Source organism: Chrysochloris asiatica, unplaced genomic scaffold, assembly GCF_000296735.1.
Source record: "Chrysochloris asiatica unplaced genomic scaffold, ChrAsi1.0 scaffold00001, whole genome shotgun sequence".
Lineage (NCBI taxonomy): Eukaryota > Metazoa > Chordata > Mammalia > Afrosoricida > Chrysochloridae > Chrysochloris > Chrysochloris asiatica.
In genome coordinates, this window is record NW_006408519.1 from 58,735,483 (window position 1) to 58,748,400 (window position 12,918).

Genomic DNA, 12,918 nt, shown 5'->3' on the forward strand with positions numbered 1-12,918 from the left:
TCGACTCCACGGCACATAACAACAACAGCAACAACATATCTGTTTGGAGCCCTAATGTGGCACTATGGGTTAATGTGCTGAAATACAAGATCAGTTTGAATCGCAAAATTGGCTTGTCAGCCTCCTTGGAAAACCTATACAGGGTCTCTATGGGTTGGAACAGACTTGACGGAACTCAGCAACAATAATAACATATCTCTTTGGACAGCTAAAAGAATAAAACCTTATAAAATCGATTCAACTACCTCTTGACAATTTTCCTCTAATTAAAGTACAAGATTTTAATATGTCAGCCCTTATTTTGAAATATATATATGTATATATATATTTAATGTTTTATTGTGAATTATGTGATAGTTTACATGAGTGGATTTTAGTTTTACTTTCATTCCATCATATATCATTTCATTGCCATGGTTCCAGTCCCCTCCGTGCATCATCTACCGACCAATGGGTATATCCTAGAAACACCCCCCCCTATACTTCCCCCTCCCCTCCCAGTCTTCGACCCGCAGTCCCTCTCCCTCTCTGGATCCAAAATCCCTAACCACTTCATCACTCCACGTCGTCGTCTCTGTCTCCATCTTCATTTCAAGCATCTCTGCTTCTCTGAGTAGGGTCCAGCTCTCGGCTCTTCTCCGTTGATGGTCCTAGAGACCTCCGCTCCTAGACTGGAGAAATAATCATTCCCTTCCTTGCTACAAAACGTCCACCTTTGCATTTCCAACCCTCACAATCAGTCCTGATAACCAGTATTCACTACAGTATCACAAGTTACCCATCTGTATTTCATTTCATCAGCTACGCCTAGACAGATTGGATAGTACTCACTGGTGATTCTGTCTTCCTCCATGCCCCCTAGTTCTAGGTTCCCTCTTGAAAGCTTGTAAGCCAGTCACTTCTTGCCTTTGTAGTCTCCTCCTCCCCATTTGGATATCCAATGTCCAAGTTGCCCATCTCTGTCTAATCTGTGTGTGGAGGTGGTGGGAATGTTTCTTGCTGTAAGGATTTATTCCTTCTTTTGAGTCATTGCATTCATAGGTATAGGTCAAGTTCATCAGATTGTATCAGCTCAATCTTTTTTTTCCCCTCTTCTTTCTTCTCCTAGTTGAGCTCTGATCATCCAGTCATCAGGTCCAGGTCACATGGGTACCATCTGCAAGTGTGGGTGTTCTTGTGCACATGCCCTTTCTTCCCATCAGCTGGTAGCTCCACTCTCCACTCAAGTCCTCCATGGCCACACCACTGACTCTGGGCCCAAGAGTCCCCAGGTCTCCTCACACTGTTTACCAACCAGGTCCCCAACTTGAAATACATTTTTAATGTAATGTATTATTTTAATCAGAATTCTCCCACGATAATTAGCATTTTGTATATGGTGGTGTTGGTGTTGTGCCGTGGAGTCAGTTTCGACTCATAACTACCCTGCCTGCATAGGGTTTCTGAGGCTGTAAATCTTTATGGGAGCAGAGAGTCTCAGCTTTCTCCCTTGGAGCAGCTAGTAGTTTTGATCTGTTGATCATGAGGTTAGCAGCCCGACTTGTAACCAAGATGTTACCAGAGTTTCTTGTATATTGTATGTACATGATGATAAAGATATGATTCTAAAGAGACAAAAAAATTTATTCTTCAGAGTATTCATTCTATGGGATTTATCATCTGTTGGAATCGGCCTGATAGAAACGAGTTTGTTTTGTTCTGCTTATTCATTCTGTTGTACTGAGGATTTATCTTTGACTTGTTTTCCTTTTAGTTTTGTTCCAGCAAACAGTTTTCCTGTAAATTTTTACTGACTATAGATTGGTTGATACAGGGTGTTTATAAGGAAAAGAGAGGTATTGCTTATCAGATTTTCTTGCTTATGTTCTGTGTCTTGAATTACAATCCATAAAAATTTGTGATCGTTTTGTCTTCTTCGAGATACTATGTTATTAACCCATTTCCATTTTTATCTGTTTTTAGATTATATTCAGTGCCCATATTGTCAGAGGAGATTCAATGAAAATGCGGCTGATAGACATATCAATTTCTGTAAAGAGCAGGCAGCACGTATTAGTAATAAAGGAAAATATTCTGCTGAAGCCAAAGGAAAACCAACCCCTCGGGCACAGGTGAAAACTCAATTTTAAATATTTCTACAAATTAATGAGAGAAGTGTTTTTTGAAGCTTATAATTTTGTGTTTTTGCTTTGTAAGACACTTAACTGTCATTTTCTCACCTAAAATTTGTATATAACTTTTCAGGGACTACAAAAAACTTGTGGGGGGCTATGTCTGACTTCCTCTGGCATTACAAGGGGGAAGGAGAGCCAAACTCAAACTCACCCCAAGACAAAGTCCTCTGAAGTGGAGGTCAGACATTCCTCCACCCTACAACCTTCTTTGCTCTGTTCTGATACCAAATATCCCTCCTACAGAACTCTGTGCTTCATATCTGGGTTCAAGATTCCATTGTATTGGCCACACAGAACTCAGAATAATGCTCACGATTATGTGGTTTTTTAGGGAAGTGAACAGGATACAATTCAGGATCAGAAACAACTCGAGATGCACCTGTTACCTATTTAGGAACTCTTCTTCTCTACCATACTGCAGGCATGCCTCACTCTTGTCTTTGGCCTCTCAGCTGTGTGGCCCCTTGGCTTCTGCCTTGTTACATAGCTCTTTTAGTCAGTCTGTAAATGCCCAAAGGACACATGATGCAAGTCAGCCTCTTGCCCTTAAGCACTCTGCTTTATTCTGTCCCTGGGCATAGAAGCTCAAAGGTGCTCCTTCTCTCCACACCACCACCTCTGCTGCCACCTCTGCCGTCACTGCTTTTCTAGGTAGGGATCTCATGCTCCACTCCTGCTCTTCTTTCTTGATGGTCCTCTGATAGTCTCTTCCTTCTTGTGAAATGGCTCCTCTTAAGCATAGCGGAACAGCAACTAACTGATTCCAGCACTAGGATCTTGTGCACCCTGTTTGTGTGGTCCCACTCAATTATTTGGTAGAAATTAAGACTTTTCATAGAAAAGCCATATCAAATAAACTCAAGGTACCACAGTGACTTAGTAAGGAATTAAAATAGCCAATTGAAAAAAATATTCAGAGTAATTAATTTGAAATGGATTTGAGTTAGCAGTGACTTAAAAATGTACTAACTTAAAGAGATGGCAAAAGAAAGTGAAAATAAAGTACGATTCAGAGGGAAGTAGAAGACTATGCACTGAAAATCCGTATTTAAAAATTTATATAGGTATTAAATGTTTTCATGTTTATGTGAGTAATATACATGGTGGAAGTAACTGGGTCAATTCCTAAAGCTACTTTTGAGTTTTTAGGCAAATACCATTTCATGTATGTAATCCTTTATTTCCTTTCTTATATAGTAGCATATTGTACACATCTGTCCAATGGTTAACTACATGATTATTTTAAAGTAAAGTGAAATGATATACATATCAAAGTAGTTAGTAAACTATGTGCTATTTAAAGATTTTGTTATAATGGATTAATTTTCATACTACTATTGCTTTCTGTTAAGCTCATTGTTACACAAAAGCATTGATAATTTCAGACCTTCCAACAAATTTCAGTTTTCACAAATGGTTCATTTATAAACAGCTCTTATTGACTGCTGAAAATCTAGCAGAAAATGAAAAATTACTGTTAGAGTCAATGGAGAAGAGAGACGGAGAGCAACAGCAAGGACAGGTGTATTCAAGTCAAACCTGGGAGAGGCTTGCTGAACATGGCCGGAAGCATCCTCCCATACAGGCTGAAGGTTTTTATGAGGGTTTAGGAGGAGGTGGAGATTAGAATCGTCTAGCTGTGGCGGAAATGGGCTTTTGTGAAGTCTTGCCTTGGGGGAGAATGTAGATGAGGGACTTGGGCTGCTAACCTCAAGGTCAGCAGTTTGAAACTACCAGCTGTTCCGTGGGACAAAGATGAGGCTTTCTGCTCCCGTAAAGATTTGCAGCCTCGGAAATCCTGTGCAGGGTCACTATGAGTCGGGACTGACTCCATGGTACTTAACAACAACAATAAGGCGCATAACCACCACCACCAAACTGGCGGAAATGGGGAATTGAAACTTAAGGAAAATAGACATTGAAAAGAGTTTTGGCGGTTGGTCTCAAAATAGACTCACTCAGACTCCCTAAATTACAATTTATTTCTGTTATTTTTGAATAAAACATTGGATTAAACGGCACTGTAGAAAAAGCACTGAACTGCTAACTGCAAGGTTAGTGGTTCAGTCTCACCAACCATTCCTCAGAAAGCATGTACTCTACAGCATTTAACACTAGCAAATAGAGTTGAAGCCTTCTTGAGAGAATCTTCTTGTCTTTAAAGTAATATTGAGAATGGAGCTTATAATTATCAAAGTGGAGAACTCATTAAGAAAGATTTCCAAAACAGATGTCAAAACAATGCATTTCTGAATTTAACTATACCAAGAAAGCTAATGTTTCCATTTTTTTGGCTAAAATTGTCAAAAGTTAGAAAAAAAAGCACAGTAGAGTCTACAGACTCTTAACTAGTTGGTGCCAAATGATTGGTAAATTCAAAACCCATTTCCTCATCATAATGGTAATGGTGCTATCTGATCCCATGACCACTAACATAGCTTTTATTTCAGTCTGAGGCTTTGTTTTCTGATCTCTTTTTCATTTCCATATAAATTTGAAATCAGTTTTTAAAAATATACATACACATACAAATCCCTCATTTTGGTTTGGAATTGCATGTGACATCTCAGTGTGAATCTCTCCCTTGATTTAGGTCTTTAATATCTTTTGATAAGTTGGATAATTTTCTAAGTAGGTATTCACATATATTGTTCTATGTGTTCTTAACTACTTCATATTTTCATGCTATTATAAATGCTGGTTTGTATTTCTAAGATTTCTATTGGCTTATATAAATACAGTTGACTTCTATATTGATTATATATCTAGTTTACTTGCTGAATTCTCTTATTTTAGCAGTTCATCTATGGATAGTTCTAAGTTTTGTTTTCATTGATTGCTTTGAATCAGAGACAATACTATTTAAGATTTTAGATGTTTAAAATGTGTTAAGATATACATGGCTTGGATGTAGTCCATGTGTTTTGCAGTTGTTATGCACACTAAGCTAAAGAAGACCAGTAGATTAAGCTTGTTAATGCTGTTTTTCAGATGTTTTGTATCCTTAGTAATTTTTTTTTAAATTTCCTTGTTGTATCAGTTAGTGAAAGGTGTGTTAATATATCCTACTGAGACTGAAGATGTGTTGTTTTCTTGTAGTTCTATCAATTTTTGCTTTACAGTTTTAAGGTTATGATTTTTTTGCTAAGTGCCATCAAGTTAATTACTACTCATAGCAGCACTGTATAGGATTTCTGAGGAGCAGTTAGTGAATTTGAACTGCTGATCTTGTGGTTAGCTGTCCAGTGCTTATCCTACAGTGCTACACCAGGACTCCAAGGTTATGACTGATATTGTTGTTAAGTGCCTTAAAGTCGGTTGTGATTTGTAATCCTGTATACGGTTTCCGAGACTTTAAATCTTTTCAGGAGCAGAAACCCTGATATTTTTCTGACGGAAAGAGCCTGGTGGATTCGAACTATAGACCTTGTGACTCTCAGTCTAATGCTTATCATATGGAGCTGCCACACTCACCAAGGTTTTAACAGTTGTTTTTAAGTGCCATCGGGTTTATTCTGACACATAGCAACCCTGTATAGGGTTTCCATGGAATGACTGGAAGGTTTGAACCTCTGACCTTGTAGTTCAAAACAACCTTTTGGTTAAATGTTCTACAGTGCCACACCAGGACTTCCGGTTATAACTGTTGTTGTTGCCAAGTGCCATCAAGTTGGTTCCAACTCATAGTGACCCTGTATATGGTTTCCGAGGAGCACTTAGTGAGCTTGAACTGCTGACCTTACGATTCAAACCCATTTTGCAGTCCAGTGCATTAACCCACAGTGCTATGCCAGGGCTCAGGTTATAACTAGGTACTTTCAAATTTAAAATTTTACATCTTCCTGATAGAATGGTAATGTCATTAGATAGTGATTGTCATTATTTTCAAGGAGCCCTGGTGACATGGTATGGAGGTCAGGTAAGCCATAAAGATTTACAGCCTCAGATACATTAAGGAGCAGTTCTGTATCCTGTCGAGTTGCTATGAGTTAGAATCGACTTGATGACATTGGGTAGGTCCATATTTCTAGAAACATTCTGTATCAAAGTTCTGTAATGTACCAGTCCCTGCTTTCTCTCATAGTATTTTTCCTCTCTGAATATTTTAGATTTCAGTTGCCTATCTCATAAAAGGAATATATGTTTGGATATTGTGTTTTGTTTTAAAACTTACTTTGAAAATCTTTTTAAAGCTTTCCTTATTCATTTAGCCTAAGTACTGATGTATTTGAAATATACATTTATCATCTAATTTTATAGTTTGTATTTGTCTTTCCTTCTTTATCTTTTGAATTATTATTGTTAATTTTTTTCTACATATACATAGATTCTTTTATATCTTTCTATTCTTGTAGTTTTTTTCCCTAGAAATTATAATATGCTTGCTTCACTCATCTAAGTTTAAATCATATCCTTTAAAAAATATTGTCATTATTTTTCTTAATTTTTGAACTCATTTTCCATGCCATTTTCTTTTCTTCCTTCTTTCTGCATTTCTTCCATATATCCTTGGATCTTTCTTTCCATTTACTAATTGTATTTCCAATTACATATAATGTGCATCTAAACTTGTAATTTGAGTTTCAAATCACCTTTTTGACATGTGCTTTGCATCCACTAAATTGTACCTACTTATAGCACTCCAGCGTTTTGACATCAGTTACTAAGGAAAAGGTATTCAAAACTTAAACAGTACTAATGCATTTTTCTTTATTTCTTTTTAATTTTGTCAGTTTTGCTTCAAGTATTTTTATAGGCTGCTATAAGTATCTAATTTATTAATCCTTTTGCTTATTACAGTGTCTCTTTCGTTTGTGATGATAAGCTTTCTGTTGAAGTCTGCGTTATCCAATGGCAATATAGCGATTCTGATTAAGTGTGTGTGCTTATTTTTGTTCTATCCTTTATCTTAAATACATTTGTGTTTATATATTTTTAGTGCATCACTTACAGACAGCCTGTAATTGTTTTAATTGCTTGTTTTTTTTAAATCCAGGGACATAGGCTCAGTCTTTTAATTAAAGTGTTCAAGAATTTGCATTTAATGTAATTATTAATATCACTGTGTTTAGGTCTGTCTTGTTGCTGTCTCCTTTTCTGTTTTTCTCATTTCTTACAGTCCTCTGTTCCTCCTTTCTTGCCTCTCTTATCTTAAATTATTTTATTTTCTTTGTTGCCTTTCTAGCTATAAATCTTTGCACTCAATTTTTAACTGTTGCTCTTTAGCTTACTACAGTACTAGCTGTTTCCATAATCTTAGTGCTATTGTTGTATATATGTAATTCTACAGACAGATGAGCCCACCGATATGTGTTGTAGCTTTTACTTTAGAGGTTATGACTTGTAAAGAAATTCTTGTTGTTAGGTGCCAGCGAGTCAACACCGACTCCTGTCGACCCTATGCACAACAGAACGAAACACTGCTTGGTTCTCTTTGCTACCTTTGAGCCCACCGCTGCTGCCACTGTGACAGTTTGTCTCGTTGGGGGTCTTCCTCTTTGTCTCTGACCCTCCACTTTACCAAGCATGATGTCCTTCTCCAGGGACTGGTCCCCTCATGATAATATATCCGAAGTACAAGAAATGAAGTGTGTTTAAAGAAATTAGGAGGTAAAACTAAATTTGACAGAGTTTAAAAGTGTTCATGAAAAGATTTCATTATCTTTCAATTCTGTTTTTCCATGAACTTTTTTAAAATGGGAAATTCTTTGAAGAATTTCCAGTGTAATTCAGGTTAGCATATTTATATTGATTGTTTTTATTTATTTCCTCTTGTGTTTTGACACCAACATAACAGCTCCTAACTGAAAACCAAACTCACTGTCATCAAATTGATTCAGACTCATAATGACCCTGTATGAGTCTAGGATTTAAATCTGTACGGGAGCAGATAACCTCAACTTTCTCTCAAGAAGCAACTGGTAGGTTTGAACTTCTGATTTTTAAAAAATTTTTAATCTCAAGGTCAGTAGTTCAAACCCACCAGCAGCTCTTTGGATAACCTATACAGGGTTGCTGTGTATCAGAACCTACTCTATGGCACTTGGCAATATCTGGTAAATAATTCTCCCTTCCCTCCCATCTCTGATAGCCATCAATTTTATTATAGAATTTAAATCATTGACCATTTATAGTAGTAGTCTCATACAGTATCTGTCCCTTTGCAATTGATTAATTTTACTCAACATAATGTTATCCAGGTTCCTACATGTTATGTAATGTTTTGCAGAGTAATTGTTATTCTTCAGTGTTGCATGATATTACATTGTGTATATGTACCAACGTTTGTTCAACCATCTCTCTGCTGATGGGCATATAGGCTGTCTGCATCTTTTTGTTATTACTGTAGAGAACATGGACATGCATATATCTGTTCATTTTACGGCTCTTTTCTCTTGAGGATATATACAAGTAGAGAGATTTCTAGGTCATACGGTATTTTCTATTTCCAACCTTCTGAGAAAGTTCCATGCCATTTTACACAGTGGTTGTACCATTTTATTGTCCCACCAACACTGCCAAGGGTTTTTTACTCCCTACACCCTATCCAGTATTTGTTATGTTCTGTTTTTTTTGAACTTTACTATTAATGCTTGGGTAAGATAATATTTTATTGTAGTTTTGATTTGTATCTCTCGAATGGCTAGTGATTGGGCAGTGTTTCGTTCTGCTGTGCATAAGGTTGCTATGAGTTGGTACCAACTTGATGGCACCTAACAACAACAACAACAATAGCTAGTGATCGTGAGCATTTCTTCATATGTTTGTTGGCCACCTGAATATCTTCATTGGTGAAGAGTGTATTCATGTCCTTTGCCCATTTTTTAATTGGATTATTTGTCTTCTTCATTTTGAGGTGTTAGAGAGTAAATTTTAGCCAATAGTCCCTTGTCTGATGTGTCATTGCCAAACATTTTTCCCAGTCTGTAGATTCTTTTTACTCTTTTGATGAAATCTTTTGCTGTACCTAAGTATCTAATTTTTAGGAGGTCCTAGCCATCTATTTTGTCTTCTGGATAGTTTCTTCTAGTTTTACCCATCTAGACTTAACAACAATAACCCTCCAGCCCTGTTCATTCCCCATCAGACTTATTTTTGTCCCACAAACTCAAAGAACATATCAAAGGAACATTAAAAAAAAAAAAAGAACATGATGTCAGAACTGCCATTTTGACGTGGAGTAAATCGAAGAGCTCTTTAGAAGTGTATAGACCTATATGGAGGATATGCTGAGAAATAATAGCTTCCCATTTTGGTAACTTTTTTTACATAAAGGTGTCTGATTTTGTAGTAGTACTTTTTACTTACCCTTGTATTGCTTATTTCCAGAATCTTTCATTCCTTCTTGTAAATCTAAGTAGGTATCTTTTGTTGTTTCCTTTTAGTCTGAAGAACATTTAAAAATCTTTTAACAATGCAAATGTGGCATTGAATTCTTTTACTGGGTACCTGAAAATGATGCATGTATTTTGCATTCAGTTCTCTGTTGAGAACCCCTATCGTTTATAATTCCTTTACTTTATTGAACATATTTATAATAACTGCTTTTAAGTCCTTAACTCCTAAATCTGACACCTGTGCCACTTGACTTTTTTTTTTTTTTTGACAAGTATGGATCACTTTATCTTGTTTCTTTGCAAGTGAGTTTTGTTTGAAAACTAGACATGGTAGATCATGTCTAAATTCTGTTTTGTTTTTCTGTGAAGGGTGATTTTTTGGTATTTTCTTAAAAAGTGTTTTGTCCTAAAAGAAAAAAAAATAGCTACTTAACCATAGAGTATGTAATTGTAAGTTTAACAGAAGAACTGATTTTGTACGCTTTGCAGTGTCTTAAAACACTTAATTTTAAACCCTGTTTTGGAGAAAAATGATACAGTCCCTTCATTACTCTGTTATAGTTTATAATTTGCTATTGTTAATTTCTTTAGAAAAAAGTAGTGAGTATAATTGTTTCTTTAATATTGTCTAATTAATAATATCAGGTAACCTTATGGGTATGTTCCTACTGTCTTTTTAATCATTATTTAATACCTTTCTTTCATGATTGCTATTAACTATTTGATGATCATTGCCCTTAAAAACTACTCATGGGAATTATGTTTTGGCTGATAAAATTTTTGCTTGTTTGTTCCAGTCGTGTAAAAGTATTCCCAATCTGAAAGTACTTTAAATCTGGGGCGTTACTCTGCATGACCAGCCTCAGGATGCAGATTTACACAGCAAATATGTGATGCCGGATCACTGCTTGAGTCTGATATGATTTGGGTGTGGAACTCCTTTTTCAATCATCTCAAAATCCTGAGGATTTTTAGTTTTCAGTAGAGATGTCTGTCCAATTAGTCTTAACTATCATTTTTGTCAGAAATGTATATCTTTCATGTGTTTAAGCTTTTTTTCCAATTCATTATAAAAAGTCTTAATAAATTTTTGCTAAGGAGATGTATATTTGTGATCCTGTAAAAAAAAAAAAAAAGACACAAGGTAATAAGCAGTTAACAAATGCTTATTTAATAAGTAAAAGAAACAGTAAATATGAAATGATTTTGTTCTTTTGAACTTTAAAACAAATTTATTTGAAATTGCTGATATGCACATGCATCCTGGAAGCTTTCACAATCTCGGTAGACTTTCACCTGGGTATTGTAGGATGGCTAGAGGACAGCACACCACCGCAGTAGTCAGATTATCTAGGTCAGAGGAGCGAGCAGTGTATTTCTGAGAAGCAGGTGAGTATGCTTGTTGTTTTGTTTTTATTTTTTCAATGTCCTCAATTTATTTACTGGGGAGTCTCATTTCTCATATTAATTCATGGGAACCGGAGCCGAACTACTTATCAAACATCATTGCAAATTCTCCTGACCTTTGTGTCTACTCAATAGCAATTTACTGTATTGTCCTGAAGAGTATTATTTATCTGGAATGATTTTTCAAAGTTGTCACTTTGATTAAAATTGACCTACATCCAGAGAAATCCCAGTGCTTTCCTCCTCCTCAGGAAAAGCCTTCTGCACACTGGCTATGGGAAGGAAGATCTTGTAGCCTCTCTCTTATAAGATCATGGACTAAGTCCCCTGACCTATTCCAGGGACCTCTCTTAATAGATATGAAAGATTGTCAAATTGCATAAATATAAATGTTTGTTTGAGCATCTCCACATGCTTGGCCAATAGGTTCTTTAGTTCCCACCTGTATAAATTCTTTCACAAGTAGATCTCCAACAAGTGAAAAAAGCTTTGAAAAAGTTGACTACTGAATTTTAGTCAGACTTGCGTTTTCAAAATTCATCTTCATTATAAAAGACAGAGAGACAAAATAGTTGGCTTCTGAGTAAAATGCTGCAAATATCTGTGTCAATTATTAAAAATGAGGCTAGTCTGTTTGATAATAGACACATAATTAAGCAAGCTGTGTTCCATCCACAAGGGAGTATTCTGTAAGCCAGTTGTTATCAAGTCAAGCCTGACACATGGTGATCCCATGTGTGTCAGAGTACAACTATAAACAGGCTTTAAAAAGTTTATGGAAAAATGGAATCAAAAGATAATGGATTTTTCCCCCCGTGAACTTTTTAAGCCTTCTTATGCATTACACTGAGTTTTCAGTAGCTGATATTTCAGAAGTAGATCACCAGGCCTTTCTTCCTTGATCTTCTGAGTGGACTTGAACCTTCGTCATTAACTATCTGCACCACTCAGGAATGGACTATTTTATAGTCATTTAAAATTACCACTACAACAAAGAGCTAACACAATGGGAACTGTGCATGATGGTGAGTATGTTAAATGAGGTATTCACAGTGGGCTGACTAAACTGACTAGTTCCTGTTGAGAATAATAGAAGATATTACAGATTATAGAAAAAGTTGGGTATTGTTTTTGGGTGTCTATCTCACAACACCTGAAAAAGTTATTCCTAGTGTAACACTGGGATACCTAATATTGAACTTTATCACTGGGGAAGAAGCATGATCCCTGCTTTCTTATGTGTTATCTCTACAGCAGTGTTGTAAAATAGAGAAAGGGAAACAAAGTACCTTTTGAAAGGTGTTTTCTGCCTCTTTCTAAACCTTAGTAAGTTCTTAAGTGAGTAAAACAATTATTTCTAATATGTACAGGAAAATCTGTCGTCTTTGGTATTTACTGCTATTGTTTATTGCCCTGCCTAAAGACTTAATCTCTCAATATGAAGTGTATCACACCAGTCTCTCTTACTTAAGCTGACAGTTTGGTTTATTTGTGGTAGTTGGCAAATATGAGTGGGTCACTTACCTGTTTCTTAATCCAATTTTGTTAGCTCTGTATGTAGTAGGCATGCTTCTGATATTTTGACAAATATACTGTTTTTATATCACTGTTAATTTTTACAATGGTATTTTAGTGGGAGAAGCTGGCACGAGCCAGATACCTTTTTAAATCAGAAAAATCTAGGTTTTGAAAGAAGCAGTGTCTTTAAAGTTATTTGAAAGAAATGGCATTTTCCAAAGTCTCCTAGTCATTTGTTGATCAGACAGGCATTTATTGAAGTTCTTTTTTTTTTGCTGTTTCCTTTAGAGGTATCAGTTTCTGGCATAATAATGCCAGCTGTGCGTACAACAGCCCTGGGAGAATTTGTTCAGATTGATATATATTATCTTAGAGATTTTTGTCAATAGGAAATATAGCTAGATTTTATATATATATATACTTATGAAGTATAAAACTACAAACATGCAAAACTGTTGACTGCTAAAACTATACCACTAACT

At 35.9% G+C, this 12,918-nt stretch overlaps 1 protein-coding gene across 1 annotated transcript in view; it reads left to right on the plus strand.

The window, feature by feature from the left end:
* Positions 1–12,918, plus strand: part of ZC2HC1A (zinc finger, C2HC-type containing 1A) — a 61,402-nt gene that overhangs the window by 29,558 nt on the left and 18,926 nt on the right. The window contains exons 5-6 of the mRNA XM_006830892.1: positions 1,963–2,111; positions 3,607–3,766. Of these exons, the coding sequence (XP_006830955.1) occupies positions 1,963–2,111; positions 3,607–3,766 (309 nt within the window). The remainder of the gene's footprint in view (positions 1–1,962; positions 2,112–3,606; positions 3,767–12,918) is intronic.